At 35.8% G+C, this 17,663-nt stretch overlaps 1 protein-coding gene across 1 annotated transcript; it reads right to left on the minus strand.

Annotated features, from left to right (window-relative positions):
* Window positions 1-432: 432 nt before the first annotated feature.
* LOC141826078 (uncharacterized) lies at window positions 433-17,415 on the minus strand. Its single transcript, XM_074713334.1, has 14 exons — window positions 17,330-17,415; window positions 16,841-16,902; window positions 16,697-16,742; window positions 16,548-16,615; window positions 14,003-14,119; window positions 9,826-9,927; window positions 9,264-9,356; window positions 7,256-7,330; window positions 7,060-7,148; window positions 1,871-1,988; window positions 1,640-1,728; window positions 1,393-1,468; window positions 762-854; window positions 433-527 (listed from the first exon to the last, which is right to left on the minus strand). The coding sequence occupies exons 2-14, from the start codon at window positions 16,871-16,873 to the stop codon at window positions 438-440; spliced, it is 1,089 nt and encodes a 362-aa protein (XP_074569435.1). The 5' UTR covers window positions 16,874-16,902; window positions 17,330-17,415; the 3' UTR covers window positions 433-437.
* Between the last annotated feature and the right edge of the window lie 248 nt (window positions 17,416-17,663).

Below are 17,663 nucleotides of genomic sequence, written 5' to 3' on the forward strand. Positions count from 1 at the left end.
ACAGGATGATTGGATTAGCAACCTCTAGACCCTCTACCAGTAGGTCAGTAGCTTGTTTTCTCTTGTTTTACTGGCCATTTTAAATCTTCAATTATTGTATGATTGTTGATTAATTGATAGTATTCTCTTGTGTTTTTTAATTGTTTACTGATTTTTAGTATGCATTCTTGCAATGTGATATATAATTAAGGATTTATAATTGCAAAGTTGAGTGCCGAATCACATTGTAATAATATTTAAATGTTGGGTGCCTGGGTAAGTGGTTGACCAACCACCTACTTCCTAGAACCATTTTAACACATTGCATTTTCCAAACTTGAGAGAATCATTGTATGTATCTACTAAAAATATATAACAGGAATGCAACAAACATATATACTATATACTAGGGAAATATAACAAGAATTAAGAATGATATATGGTAAATTAAATCATACTTACAGATCATCCTCACCGACTTCATAGGACAAGTTGCCAACATATAATGTTTGAGATCCAGATGTTGGATTTTGTCTAGGAGTTTTTGGCTACAACAAAGGCATGAAAAATAAGGCAGATACAACCATAATAGGAATAGAGTACCACCTCAAATTACCAGAATCGAAAATAAATATCAGACATAGATGATGTTTTTCATAATAGGCATAGAGTACCACCTCTATTGTGGTCATAGATTGCTACAAAGAAACCCTTCAAATAGGTAATTGTTCTATCACCTTAATACAATAGATAGAATTACTATGCACAATGAGAAAAAATACCTTTTTTGAAATTTTCAATGGTTTCTCATCTTCACTTTCCTCATCTGAAAATTTCTCAAATGATTCCTCGGAGTTACTGCTGTCTTCAAATGCCTGAGTCAAATAGAAGCAATCACAAACACTCTACGTTTATGGATCAACCATGAGTAACACAAATAGATTACAAATATAGTCAACAGAACTAAAAATAATGAACAAAATAACTGGGGAAATAAACAAGACTAACAAGCAACTTGAACAGTTAGCTAGACGGTGTAAAGTACACAAACAAAATCTGAATAATGACTAATGATGAGGAAAAAACACACCATAACCACATAATAAATTCTGGTGCGAAACAAGTCATACTGGCATCAGATGTTACAAAAATATCAGTGCCTAGTTAATTTTAATAGACATAAATTAGAAATGGGCTAGACAAAAGGATGCTAGAGAAGCAAATACTCTTTTCAATTACAAGCATTGAAGAATATTGAGATAATTCAACATAAGTAAAAGATACTATGATATAATCCTTCCATGGAATATTACACACAAATCAAGTAAAATGATATGACAAAATCTGTATGAGTATTACTATTAATAAATGATACAACAAAATTGCTGGTTACAATGTAAAATCAAGCAATACCTGATCCTGTCCAAGTGATTTATCAAAACCTTTTACAAATATGGTATGGCTCTGATCTTTGCCGCCCTTTTCGTTGCTGCAAAATGAAAGAAATATAAGCACAGAGAATCATTCCCTTCCATTTTGTCATTAGCAAGAGATGTTTTAGACCGAAACACTCCTTGAGATGCTAAATGATATTACATTGTAGAAAACAATTTAATAGTATTCTCATGTACACTTGAACAGCTTAACTTGACAAACATACCCACTCTGAGGGGTATTTGAATCCCTTTCACGAGCAACCTCAAGTTTGAGTGCACGTCCAAAAAATTCCTGGCCATTTAATTCAAGTGCCTAGACAAGGAAAGATAATAAATTTTCTCTAAGCCAATCTACATGCTGATAGTGTCATAACACTAGTTAATTCTAATACGTAAAAATCTGAAATGGAAACGACAAGCAATGCTTCCCAGTAATTGAAAGAAAGATTATAAACCTTTTTAACATCTTCCTCAGTAGCAAAATCAACATGACCAAATCCCTTGGATCTACCGTTACCTCTTGTAGCCAAACGGGCGCCAACAACTTCCCCTGCCCCTTTGAAAAATTCTGACCTGAAAAGAAAGAATCTAATTTAAACTTCAAAGATCTACATCACTTGGCTTTATATATGTAAAATAATAATACAATGGATTTCTCTTATTCTATTACAAGATATAAGCCCCTATTTATACATAAATATAGGGACCTATTCTAGGAGAATTATTTTAAAAAAGAAAAACATAATATTTATACTTAAGAGAATATTTATCCCTAACAGAATATTTATTCCTAAATATTCTAACAATTCCTAAATATTCTAACACTCCCCCTCAAGCTAGAGGATATAAATCATATGTACCCAGCTTGTTACATATGTAGTCAATTCGAGAATGTCCTTTATCTTCATACAAAAGACCCTTTCCTGGAGCACCTCTGATATATCGGATAATGCTTGTTACAACATCTTAATGTTCCTTGTATGGAGAGTTGACTTACTACACTTACTGTAAATGAGATATCCGGACGAGTAACAATAAGGTAGCTTAGTCTCCCTACTAATCGCCTGTATCGTTCAGGATCTGAAAGAAACTCCCCCTGATTTGGCATGAGCTTGATATTCGGAGAGCTAGAACTTGCTAGCTTGCTGTCGTTACTGAAAGAGGGCAGCGGATAAGAGAAGCGGTTGATGTTGCTGCTTCTGTTGAGAAGAGAGGAGATGCGGACGAGCACAAGAAGACGGCGCGATCCTTGCGTCGAGACCCTAGTCGTGTGATGAAGACATGCTGCTTAGAAGCGCGCGACCACGAGAAGAGTGGCGTCGCGAGGAAGAAACAGGAGCACGCGACCACGGGAAGAGTGGCGTCGCGAGGAAGAAACAGGAGCGCACGACCACGGGAAGAGTGGTGTCGCGAGGAAGACGTGTTGCTCGTCGCGTCGAGGAAGACGAGCGACGAGGAAGCCACTGTGATTGCTACGTCGCGATGAGAAAAACGCGTGACAAGGAAGGCAGCGGAGGAGACGTGCTGCTCGTCGCGTCGAGGAAGACGCGCGACGAGGAAGCTGCTGCGATTGCTGCGTCACGACGAGGAAAACGCGTGACGAGGAAAGATGGCAAACAGAAACGCACGCGAGGAAAACGCGTGGCGAACAGAGAGAGAAGGAAGCTGCTTGTGATTGCTACGTCGCGACGAGGAAAACACGCGACAAGGAAAGACGGCAAACAGAAACGCACGCAAGGAAAACGCGTGGCGAACAGAGAGAGAAGGAAGCCGCTTGTGATTGCTGCGTCGCGACGAAGAAAGACGGCGAACAGAAACACACGCGAGGAAAATGCGTGGCAAACAGAGAGAGAATGAAGCCGCTGCGATTGCTGCGTCGCGACGAGGAAAACACGCGACGAGAAAAGACGATAACAGAAACGCACGCGAGGAAAATGCATGCTGAACAGAGAGAGAGAAGGAAGAGGATTGGTTTGGGCGGATAACCCTAAAAATAAGGAGGGAGGAAAACTCAAACCTAAACACGAGCACACGCGAGGAAAATGCGTGGCGAACAGAGAGAGAGAGAAGGAAGAGGATTGGTTTGGGCAGATAACCCTAAACCTAGCCTTGGCTCTGATACCATGTAAAATAATAATACAATGGATTTCTCTTATTCTATTACAAGATATAAGCCCCTATTTATACATAAATATAGAGACCTATTCTAGGAGAATTATTTTAAAAAAGAAAAACAGAATATTTATACTTAAGAGAATATTTATCCCTAACAAAATATTTATTCCTAAATATTCTAACAATTCCTAAATATTCTAACAATATACAATGAATTTATCTTCAGTGATTATGAGTTTAGTCTCACAATGGCACTTTTAGGTTTCATCATGTAATAGTTAAGTCACTATGAATAATGATATAATTTTCTGCCCCCCCCCCCCCCCCCCCCCCCCCCCAAAACTTAACACAGCATAAGGGCCACTTGGGTTAAGGTTTCTGAAACAGTATACAGTATCTGGTTGCAACTCTCTCTCTCTCTCTCCACTCCTTCCAAATTGCAACTCATGCGAAACAAGTTCTCTTCACCATGCGTTCCTGCCACCTTCTACAACTTATCATATTTGGCCACAACTAGCACGCCCTCCACCTGCAAGCCTTCTGTGGCAACTTCTCCATACTTCAGTTTCTAGTTTTCTTCTCTTTTCCTGCTCCCTCATCTTGCAACTTTTTTGTTTCTTCTTCTATGCTTGCATTTCTCTCTTCATATCTTTAGATCTGTTTTATTCTATACCTTCATATTCTCTGCTTGCTTTTTGTTCCATGCACCTGCTATGTTATCTTCCTCTCTTATGCAGGAATAATAATGTAACCTCCCACCAGCACTTTCTTCAGGTTGCATCCTACGGAGTCCTCAGGTATTCATCTTTTGTACGTTGCTCATGCTTCTGTACCCAAGCAACTTTGCCTTGATCTCTGCAAGCTGCTTCTAGAACTTCGAAGTAACGTTTTCATATTCCCTTTCTTCTTTCTTTCGACATACTGTTATATCTAATGTTTGGTAATCTGGACAAGAGATCAAACAAATAAAGCTCCAGATAGTTGGTTTGACAGGTCAAACCAGTTGGGCAGGAAAATAACATTTATATATATATATATATATATATATATATAAATAATTTTTTTATAAAATATATTAAATATAATGATAAATAAATTGGTCAAGATCACGAGATGTCGACTAGGAAAGTGATGTCACAAATATGCATTATACTTTTTAAACATAAAATATTTTATATAAATTTAGCAAACATAAAATTAATGATAATTGTTCTCCACATACAGAGTCAAATAGCCAATGCATAATTAAACCTAATCAACTAATATATATTTGTATATTATACAATAAAATATATAAAAGCTCAATTATAAAAAGATCAATAAGATAAGCAATAGCACTTAATGGGGAGAAAAGACCAGAAATACAAAAAAGCAATGTTAATTGGGATTTAAACCAATGATTTCCCAACGGAAGTGAAGATGCCCTACTATTAGTGTAGAAACCCTATTACATCTGATTTTATTGATTACTGAAATCATAACTGATCTTCCTGGGTTATACTATTTTTATAACATGTTTATGAGTGAAAGGGAATGGATCTTCCTGGGTTATACTGATTTTTGTAACAGGTTTATGAGTGAAAGGGAATGGATCTTCCTAGGTTATACTGATTTTTATAACAGGTTTATGAGTGAAAGGGAATGGATTAGTGTAGAAACCCCGATTCCAGATTTTACCAGTTGAGCCAAAGTTTCATTATGATTTTTTAAAAGCATTATATCCAATGAAAATTTGAGTAGAGAAAATGTCCTGTTCTCAATTTATTACTTCTAGCAAAGGATCAAGAATCAAGCCATGTAGTCCATCTCTAGTGAAGACATGAACAAAGGAACCAACTTGTCTGTTTTTTCCAGTAACTGGTTGAAGTGCGCTGTCCATCTTTCTCTCGGAACCCTCAAATGCTTTACTCTTCCCTAGGCTAGTATGTGCTGCTATATGCACCACAAGGGAGAAGATTACTCAAGAGTTATGTTAGATTTCTCTTCATTATCATTTCATTTCATCAATTCTCTCTATATCCCCTCTCTTTGTTGATGTGCTGACCTAACATCAAAGGAATCCCTGTATGCCTGCTTCGTCATTTTACAAAGTTTTGCATCATAATTTGGTTTCCTACCAGATTGAATCAATGTCTTACTGCCGAAAGCTTTTCTAGTCCGTGTCAAGTTAGATATAAATAGTATCTATGCTCCAGCTTAGAAGAAAGTGTTGAAGAGTACTAAAGTTAATAGCTTATTTAGGTGTGATGGATTTAGTGCAACATTGCTACTTCTAGGGTCTAACGATCAGTCATAATGCCCTATGTATACACATGTAATTCTCATAATGAATAGAAAACAATATTTTTTTCCAATGTTTTAAAAAGAACCCTAAATGACCACTTATGTGTTTTGCAATCCCTTCTGTTTTGCCTAAGCAAAAGACAGGACGGGCCAGCCAGTCTGCTTAGGTACCCGGTTCAAATATTGAGAAAAATCTTCATGGTCAGGTGGGGGGAAAATCACAGATTTAAACCCTATTATCACAACTCTTCTTCTTGCAATCCTTTCTTCTCCTCTTCTCCGCTTGTGATTACTTAAATCACAACACTACAGTCGACACTGTTCTCCTCCAGCCTCAATCCTCCACATGTTGTATTGTCACTGCCACTACAATTCCACATGTGACTCCACAAGCCTGCCAACCTCTAAATTTAACCACAATCTCACTAGATATGCCTCCATGTTCCCAAAATTCTCCTCCCTGGCTCCCCAACACACCAAATTGCTACTGTTAGAGGTCCCCCACACCTAACACTCATAGCCTGTTGCATCTCCTCCACACCTGATGCTAACAAACAAACAGGCCAAACCCATATGTAATTAACAAGTGACAAGTCCATGTTCCCAACGCTAGTAGGTCAACCTCCATAACATCTGACTAACCTCGAGCATCGCAATCCCTAATAACACCATTGATTCAGTGATGTGCAGCATCCTCCAACATTCATAGCATTCTGATAACCCACAACATCTACAACATTCTCCAACGCTTGTTTTGCAGCACCTTATCCACAGCTAGGGTTTTTGTTTTTATTTGGATGATTGGATTAGCAACCTCTAGACCCTCTACCAGTAGGTCAGTAGCTTTTTTTTTCTTGTTTTACTGGTCATTTTAAATGTTCAATTATTGTATGATTGTTGATTAATTGATAGTACTTTCTTGTGTTTTTTAATTGTTTAGTGATTTTTAGCATGCATTCTTGCAATGTGATATATATTAAGGATTTATAATTGTAAAGTTGAGTGCCTAAGCACATTTTAATAATATTTTTATGTCAGATGCCTGGGTGCTAGGCGGTTGGCCGCGGTTGGCCAACCGCCTACTTCCTAGAACCATTTTTAACACCATGCTTTTTCCAAACTTAAGAGAATCATTACATGTATCTACTAAAAATATATAACAGGAATGCAACAAACGTATATACTATATACTAGGTAAATATAACAAGAATTAAGAATGATATATGGTAAATTAAATCATACTTACAGATCATGCTCACCGACTTCATAGGACAAATTGGCAACATATAATGTTTGAGATCCAGATGTTGGATTTTGTACTGTAGGAGTTTTTGGCTACAACAAAGGCATGAAAAATAAGGCAGATAAAACTATAATACGAATAGAGTACCACCTCAAATTACCAGAATGGAAAATAAAATAACTGAAATAGATGACGTTACCACTTTCTTTTCAGACTTTTTAGTTTGCTTCTGAGCACTATCAACTGTTGCATCCTTCATCGTCACATCCTTGTTCTGCATTAATGCAACTTTTTCAGAAAAAATAGACCATCTAATAATGGTTATTGATGCAATTTGTATGCCCATTTTGCAAGTCTAATGATGCTATTCTTCCCACAAGTATGACCTTCAGCAGTCAATCTACACATGATTAGTAGGCTAGCAAAAAAGTTACTCAATTTTCTGACACAGAAATCAGTGTCTCATAGGATCATAATGGTGTCAGAATTCATCATTGAATATTGAAACAAGCAACCATTCACTTAGAGGCCATAAGATACTAGAATCAGGAAGGAGCTGTCCTTTCTGGTTTAGCTGAAGCCAGACAATCCAGAACCACAACAATTTCTGGACCAGGATCTGGATTTCTATTCACCACCTATTGAAATTGTAAGAATAGTTGCCCCTTTGAAAGAAGAATAAGATGATGATTTACAGTGAGTTGCATTTTGGGAATCATAATCTACTGTCGCAGAATCATGTGTCAGCTGGAGATGCAAATAGTTGGTAACCCAGTGGCAAGTGAAGCTTCTCAAGTCTGTTTATAACCTATATATGAGTTTAGCTAGCAACATAATAGCAGTCAATTTTCTAATTCAACACTAAGTCATCAAAGACTAAGAAATTATTGGGATATTTTCAAGACCACAGAAGACACTGGACCCGTAGGGTAAACAATAGCTAGCCCATCATCTTCCTCTCTCTCTCTCATGGTGTGAAAAATTGCCCATCATCTTCCTCTCTCACTAGGGTCAGACCTCTCAATTTGTCCCATGCCATCTAAAATAGTATGAGTCTCTGTATCACGAGGTTAAGCTCTTACCCCACCCCTAAGATCACCATAAATAGTGCCTGCCTATCATGAATATTGTCAATCTTCTCAATAGGGTTGTCTAGGCATGAAATCACAACTAGTCAATCATCTTTTCTAATTTCATTTCAATATAATGAAGAAAAATATTTAAAATTTTGCAAAACTTAAAACATAAGAATATATTAGTTCAATATCTTAATAAGACACAGATCACAAGGTCAGATAAGAAATTCCTAATTTAAGTTTATATAGAGCTAGGTAAACTTCCCAAATGTCATTTAATAAATATATTTATTCTTGTTATCAACTATTTTAATTTGTGATTCTGTATACCATAATTAAGTTGTGTGAAAAAATCGCTTTAATATGTAAATTATGTTTAAGGAGCACTACACTTTAATGGAGTTAGCTTATATAAACAAATAAAGTGAATCAAATAGTTCTAGCACATATTGAATATAATTCCATCTACACTATCGAACAGCCAATCAGTTAAACCTCAATGGCTTGGAGAAAAGCATCATTGTTGGTCAAACAAACTGCTTGCAAAGATTCAAAAGATTCAAGCAGAGCTCACTATGGACCAGGATTTATCTATTTATCCTCGATACTATGCCTATAAGGGTGAAATCAATTCAATGTCATAACACCAAAAATATTTAGCTTCAACATGTTTTACAATAAAATCTCCATAATTATTAAATTGTATCTTCATTGGTAGGTCACATTTTTAAGCTTTATGTTGGACAATTCTTTTAAATGTATGTTTGGCATAAATCAATAATAATCTTTACAAATCTGCAAAAGTCCTGCTAATTGGTAGATCAACACTTGTAAGATTTATTTTGGAGAAACTTTAGTGCATAAATATTGTATATTCATATTTGAAATTTGACAATTAAAGTACACTCTGAAAATTTAACCTGTTTCTATTAAATACATAATTCCTGATTTTAAGACAAATACTGATATTCTCTCTTAAGTAACCAATGTGGCCATCTTTCTCTATTGTGGTCATAGATTGCCACAATGAAACCCTTCAAATAGGTAACTGTTCTATCACCTTAATAAAATAGATAGAATTACTTGGAACTTGCATAAGAAAGATCTTTATGACTAAGCATGCTAAAATACCTTTTTTGGAATTTTTAATGGTTTCTCATCTTCACTTTCCTCATCTGAAGATTTCTCAAATGACTCCTCGAAGTTACTTCTGCCTTCAAATGCCTGAGTCAAATAGAAGCAATCACAAACACTCTACGTTTATGGATCAACCATGAGTAACACAAATAGATTACAAATATATTCAAAAGAACTAAAAATAATGAACAAAATAACTGGGAAAATAAACAAGACTAACAATCAACTTGAACAGTTAGCTAGAGGGTGTAAAGTATGCAAACAAAATCTGAATAATGACTAATGATGAGGAAAAAAACACACCATGGCCACACAACAAATTATATAGTGCTAAACAAGTCATGCTGGCATCAGATGTCGCAAAAATATCAGTGCCTAAGTTCACTAGTTAATTTTAATAGATATAAATTAGAAATGGGCTAGACAAAAGGAAGCTAGAGAAGCAAATATTCTTTTCAATTACAAGCATTGAAGAATATTGAGATAATTCAACATAAGCAAAAGATACTATTATATAATCCTTCAATGGAATATTACACACAAATCATGGCCTTACATCATCCTCATCAGCATCACTTTCAGATGGACACGATTCTTGTTTCTTTTCCAGGTTAGTATCTGGAGCTGTATGCTTCTCTGCTGCTTCAGGTGTATCTTCCTGCACAATTAGGCAACATTTCTTCAATGAAAACGTGCAAAAGGAACTTCTTTGCCTATATACAGACAGAATCCTATCATTACAAAAGAAAGAACAAAATTTGCCCTAAAAATAACAGAATATAGCAAATATAGCTGGAAGAGAGGGCATATGTTAGTGCATATATAATAATGTCGTGCTTGCTTCATCCAAACTAGTGTCAAAGTTCGAGTTTTGTGTAGAATTCGATGAAGTTTGATCAAGTGTCAATCTTCCCTATTCTTAATATTTGGGCAAAAGGTTAAGATCTTTTGCAATGGCTTGTCTTGATATTGAGAAACCTTGGTAGATAATCAATTTTGGATTTATAGGTTTGCAATTTTGAGATCTTAAGAGAGAGGGGGGTTATGCGTTCAAGCAAAATGTGAAGATTCGTTGTTTTTGTTTTTCGATTGAGATGCATGTTCCTGCTTATTTCTCCAAATTTACCTTGTGTGTGATTAATTTACAAAACAATTTATGAGTTTAACTGACTACTAATTGTTTTAAAAGGAATTTTAAAGTGTTAGTCATTTACCGAAAATAGAAAAAAATAATATTTAATGAAGGGCTTGAAATGAGAGGATAAAAATATATTAATATTTCATTACTTGTGCTTCGTATCATGTTATCATGGGATGTTATTTGTGCGGATAATTCAACAGGGTTTTGTTTTTGAAAATTTTCCCATATACTCTTGCTTGTTGATACTTGTCATTAGTTGCTTTCCTTTATGTTCTTAACTCTAACTTCCTGTTATGTCCTACTGCATGAGTCAGCATTATCGAGGATGACATCAATAACTACAATATAATGACAGCTACGGTTGCAAAGGCTAGAGGTCCACAACTAATTTGTTGTGACATGTGCAATGATCCACAAATCACAACCACATCATGGACAAGCAGTGTTGTAAATGGTGGTAAGCAGTGGAAGGGCGGTCAACGAACGCCTACCGCCTCAGCCGCCTAGGTGATTGATTTTTTTTTACTATTATATATATACTTAAATAATAGAATAATTTTATTAGGCTTAAATATATTAACTAAAAATAAAAAATTTAATCTAAATAATTTTTTAAAATAATTATATATATATATATATAATTAATAGGATAATTTTATTAGGTTTTAATTAAGTCTATATAAATTATCTCAATCATAACTAGGAGTTGATTAAAATTATTAATCGATTAAACCCTAAGTTAAAAAAGAAAAACCTAACTTTTGTTTCGGCTTCGAATGCGTAGTGCGATCAGACGCGTCGTCGGACCTGAGCGACGCGTCCGAACGTGTCATCGGAACCAGGCGACGCATCCGGGCCCGTCGCTAAGCTTGATCGACGCTTCCGGGCCAGTTGCCAGACTCAGGCGACGCATTTGAGCTCATGTGAGGGGTCTGGACTTGTCATTGGGACCAAGCGACGCATCCAAACTCGTCACGGCACGCCGACATACTTACGAGATTTCTAACCTACTAATCAGCAGTAGGCAATGGCGGCAGCAACCTATGTTGACTTTTGACTGTCTAAAATACCGCCTATGACAAAAGCGATGCGATTGATGTCTACCTCCCGCCTAGGTGTCGCTTGGGCGGCCACCTCAACCACCATTTAGAACATTGTCAACGAAATACCTAGTTTCCTATTAGGGTACATTCTTTTACTGCCTAAACGGATGATGTCTAGTCCAAGTCATGGCCTCATGGATTGTATACCTAGATCCTTCATTGAATATATTATGTTATCAGGTAGAGCTGAACCAACAATGTCTATCCAACACTTTTGAGGAGATCAAAGGTTACTACATCAAAAGCCAATCATTTCCTATAGTTTCACTTCACCACTAGGGGTGTAAACGAGTCAAGCCGCTCGCAAGTTATTCAGGTCTCGATTCGAAAAAAAATCGTTCGATTAAGTTAACAAGTCAAGCTCAAGTCTAATTTCGAACACGAAACATTATCGAGCCAAGCTCGAGCTTAACAGTATTTGGTTTGTGAACTCACAAACATATTCGTTTAGAGACTTGTGATCGTATTCGTTAAGAGGCTCGCGAACATATTAATGATTGTAATTTTCATGTTATGTATTGTTAAGAATTATTAAGTGTTCCATGTGTTGGCACTTTAAGTTGTTTAATTTTCACGAGCTCGAACTCGAGCTCAATTATGCGCCTAACGAGCTCGAATTCAAGCTTGTTTAACGATCTGAAAATTATATGTTAATGAGTCAAACTCGAACTAATTAAATTTCAAACCGAGCTCGAGCCGTTCACGAGCTATTTAATTTCATCGTGAACCGAACTCGAACTTAAAAAGTAAAACTCGAATCGAACTCGAGCCAAGCTCGAGCTTAGAGTAAAACCAACCAAGCCAAGCTCGAACCTCTTACTGATCAGCTCGGCTTGGTTCGATTGCACCCCTATTCACCACAGATTCCAAAGATCAAAAGCACTAAGGCTAAAATAATACTTACCACTTGGTCTATAATTGTCATTTGAAATGTGTATTCATTAATTCACAAGTTCTATCTTCATATATGTTTCTTTAAAAATCATATAACTTATAAATGATTTAATTCTTCAAAAATATAATATATTTTGTATATTTTATGAATTTAACATGTTCTATGTTTTTCATAAATTTTTATCAGACCAAAGGAACTGGCAACCCCTTGGCCAACATTAAGCTTGGGTTGGCATTGATTTGGATCGAGCATGACTTGAGTCCCACCATCCTGGGCATTTGTTGTGCCCCATCAACATATTGGCCATGTTGATCGCAATGAGAGCTCATGGAACCAACACCAAGAATAGGGCAAAGATTGTCTTTGCTCCAGAGTTGGAGGCTTTCATCAAGAATACATATCACAAATTCACTACAGAGTGGTCTCAGGGTAGACCAACATTAGAGGAGGCTCAAGCTCATATATTGCTAGCACCATTGGTGTGACCACATCTACTATCTTTGATTCACCAATTATTGCTACCTCCATTCATGATAGTTCCCTTTTAAGCTCCTTTAAAAGTATACAAATATGGCATGGAAATAAAAGTATCTAATGCATAAACTGCTAGTGCTTCTACCTCTTCACCATGAGTGATCCTCTAATAGGAAAGAATTGCGTATCTCATATGAATCATGAATTGATCAACATCCAAAGGCGAACTAGAAAGCAGAAAAATTCGATTTCAAGGAGCATTAATGATTATATTTGTGATTATAACCATAATTATAGCGCATAATATTATGCTTCTATGATATACATGTAGATCCTCCTGCTTATTTATCTTGAATTTACTAATTTGTCCTCAACTGCCTCTAGAGACCTAAACAACAAATTGCTGAATTAGTTATGTTTACGTTTTTCCTTTTCAAAGCAAATAGAAGCCAATGAGGAGAAAAAGGGGGCTAAGAAGGTTGCATATATGTAGTTAACATTTTCATGATTAAATCTTCTAATAAGGAATTTTGATCTCTCCTAACAATATTCAACATAACCTACATTGCCATGTAACATGTTAGGAAGTAAAAAATTGATTGATTCTACAAAATATAACATTTGACAAAATGAATAATTGAGTTAGACATGCTAAGTTAAAGCTAAGATTGGATAGAGTAGCTACTTCAAGATAAACTTCGAGTTCATCGAAACTAAGTGTATATTAGATGTTTCAAAACTATCATACATTTTAGATTATAATTAATCATTACCAATGATAGTCAATTTATATCATCCATGGCATAAATGAAAATAAATAAATTCCTGTTGAGTGCATATGAAATTTTGATTTCTGAATAACAAAGTAATTTTCCAACTTACAAAGGAAAAAGAAAGTAAAAGTGTTGCTAATTTTGATTTATTTAAATTATAGAAGCCAATTGCCACTAATGAAGTGACATTGGCAATGATTGATAAAATGCAGGGGCATACATTGAAGGATACTTTCTTCAGCTCGCAAGGGAAAAAAGAAGAAATTAATCGCATGAGATAACTTTACAGTGTTAATCAATTACATATTACATTAAAAACATCCAAAGGCAAATAACACTTGACACACCTCTTCTTCCAAGTCAGATAAAGTTTCATCATTTGAACTGTTAGTTTCCAGTTTCCTTTTTGATGGGACCTCCTGTGGAGCATTCGTAAGCTTCTTGAGATGCTCTTGGACAGCCATCTAGTTATAGATGCAGAATCCTTTTAATGGGTGCTTTGAGCAATAACATTTTATATGGAAAAAGATAATATGTCATAATATAATAATATCTAAGCATGGTTGCCTATAAAGAAAATTCAAAGACCACAACTATGTTTCAATGAAGAAAATTCATACATTTTATAATTGTCATTGACATGATTTTATTGATTAAAACTATTGATTAGGGGATAAAAAAAGGATTTAGAGAAGGGAGAGAGGATAAGGACATGGGTTCTTTCAACGGAGAATCAGAGAGGCAAAGTGCAACACATAGGAAAGGAGAAAAGAGGGAGAGAAGGGAATGGGTTTAGGGCTGTGGGGCCTCGCCAAGTCCTCTACGAGACAATGAGACCTCACAGTGGCCTCCGCGAAGTTGCGAGGTCCCATAGCGACTGTCAAGCCTTTCGACGGCCTCATACAAGGCCTCGTGACCAAGAGAGGCCTTGCAGCCCGTGCCGACCGACACAACTTGGTATTTTAAATGTTGAAATGAACAAGCATTATAATCAATTTTTCCCGCAATGCAATTGAATGTGAATGTTGATATGGAATAATTTAGACTAGTGAATTCCAAATGAGAATTTACCACATCATTAAGTAATTTATAATAATTTGTAATATAAATCTAGTGTGGTGGCAAGTGATAGATAAAGAAACCAAAGTCAGTAGATTGACGAGTCTTAAAGTTATAAGTAACTATAAAAACACCAATGCTTTGCATTCCAAGATTATGATGTCCGTTTTGTTCAGTTTCCTCTTTTCCTGTAAAGATAGATGAGTTATGATTTGTGAAAGATTATTCTTCAGAGGGAACAATCCAATATATGGTTCTTCCGATTTGAGGTCCTTCAAAGGTTGCATCATCAAGGAATTCATCTAAGGTATTATGGTATTGTTAGATGACTCTTCTAAAATGTCATTTAAAGACTTCCTAGGATCTCCTAGGGTTTAAAGATTTTCCGGTCTCCCGGGGTCAAGTTATCAAGATTTTTTTTCGAGTCTCAACCTACTTTATTTCAAAAGATCTTTGATTATGAGTTAAAGGCTTTGGATGTTGTCTTTGAATTCAACTCACTTAAGGATGATTGTCATGATTTAATACATTTGTTAGGTAATAGTCTCTTAGAATAGTGGAATATGTCGTTCCATCAAATTTATTTTCATTTTGTGTCAACAGGCGATGACTTCTAAATGTATAATACAGTAATGCTCCTGAAGACTTTGTTAAAATTTTCTTGTGATTACAACACATTTGTTGTTGGCGTATCATGCTTGCTCAAATGGAAGACATCTCATATGGGTCAAAATAGCTTCCAATGTTGTTTAACAAAACTAAAAATTTGTTGGGTACAAATATCTACCAAAACTAAGTGCATCTACCTACAAGTTGAATCTAGAGATGGCAAAATGGACCTGCTAGGTCCGCCCAAGCCTAATTGGCCCATGTATGAGTTTGTTTGTATCAGGCCTAGGTTGACCTAGGTACGAGCCCATTAGGCTATTTAAATTTAAAAAATCAAATAAAAAGATTTTTTTTAAAACAATTAGAAACTAGTAATTGTTTTATTAAAACTCTAATGATGTAAACAAAGAAAAGGCATTGATTAGAATTTTGAATTCTAATTGATTCTAGTAATATTTTATTCAAGGGTGGGTATAGTTTGATGTCATAGTTGAGGCTTTTCTCATGGTGGGAGTTTAATGAGCTAATTTATTTCGATATTATCACTACATCTTTTCTAATTTGGTTGGAACATAGTTTTATAAAATCTTACCGCCTTTATACAAAATCTTCTTTAATTAATGAAATATATCAATTTAAATCTCTGTGTGAGGTTCTTTTGTTCTTTGTGCAAATAGTTTTCCTTCATTTCATCTATTTCGTCACATTCTTTGATGTAATTTGAGGGTTCCAATTTTGATGTTGCATCAATTGGTATGAGAGCAATTTCATGATATATCAGTTGTTTCTATGTTCATTGATAAAGTAAGCTCTCCTTCCTAACTCTGGAATCATCTTGATACCAAGGGCCACCGTATAAATTCTTATTTGATTACTGAATTTTTTGTTAACTTTTTAATTGTACAAATTTAATTTCTCAACCAAGAACCTCATTTTCCATTACTAATACATCTCTCGCTCTATCTTGCATGGAGAATAAGGTAATTTAAATTTCATTCCTGAATGACACTACATTGATGAATAAATTAAAGACGAAAAAAACAATGATATAAAAGACTAATCAGCTATATCATAGTAAAATTTTAAACATGGCATGCATTTGGTAAGAAACTCTATATTTGAGAGTTAAGGTGTCAAATATTAATATAACTTTTGGTTATCACATGTTGGTATTTTTGAGGTCCAAGTGATAATATAAGCCAATGTAGCTACACAAAAAACCACCTCAGTTTCTTTCTTCTGCTTCTTGGCTATCACAACTTTATCTAATACCTCTTCTGCACCCCTCTTGCCTGGAGAATGAAATAATAAAACAAATTTAAAATAAAATAAATGAAAGAGCTTTGAAACACAGACGAATAAGATATCCTAACCTTGGTTATCAGGTTTTCCTGATACTGCTGAAACAGCTGGTGCGACCTGCATGGAAACAATCATCAACAAATATTGTACTTCCACCTCATCAACAAATATTGTACTTCCACCTATACTTCCGTTATTAAAACGTTTAACATTACCTGAACATTAGTTTCATTGCTTGAATTGTCCATTTCTGATGCTTAAGGTAATTCAGTATAAGCTGAAAAATAAAAACTTGGTAAGATAAAAGACAAAGAAGATTCATCTCGCCAAGAATAGCTGATAAGTCGTAGAATTGTGAAATGTACCACCAGGTTTTTTCATCAGTCACAACGGATAGAGTGGGGAAAAAATGTTTGAAAAAGATTGTAAAATAACAAACAGCAACTCAAAACACAACTTTTATTTATTTATGGTTATGAGATAGGCTCTATCACCTACATAAAGGCATAACCAAAAATCCAAACTTGCAGGCAGACCGACTAAAACATCTGGAGCAACCAAGCATGCTACCTGAAGCACTCTCAGCGTCAAACAAGGAGTAGCCCAAGTCCGTGGAAAGAAATAAAAAATGGAGGCCCGATTTGAGAGCAACGCGAAAAACACAGTACTAGAATTCCGCTAGCTACCAAGGTCAAATCACTCACCGTGAAAATGAAGGTGAGGGATGGTAAGCAGGATCGAGGGCGGAGGAGAATACACACTCACCCGGAGCGGTATTAGGGTTTTGCAGAGGGTTTGCAGGGAGAGGATTCAGTCTCTTATATAGCGGGAGAGGAATCGGGTTGGTTCGTTCGGTTCGTCGAGCTGGAGGGTTGTGCGAGTCGCGTGCGTGCTTCCCGCGTGCTGTTATTGGATCAACTGCCGTCCGTTCGAGAGTGTCAAACAAGCCCCCGACATAGCTGAGTTGATTACGATATAGTAAATTTGTAAAAGAAGATAATAAGTTTGAATCTTGACGAAGTCAAGCAATACCTTCTT

This window comes from Curcuma longa, chromosome 4 (assembly GCF_044706935.1).
Source record: "Curcuma longa cultivar G26 ecotype Majalengka, Jawa Barat chromosome 4, ITB_CL_G26_1.1, whole genome shotgun sequence".
NCBI classification, from domain to species: Eukaryota; Viridiplantae; Streptophyta; class Magnoliopsida; order Zingiberales; family Zingiberaceae; genus Curcuma; species Curcuma longa.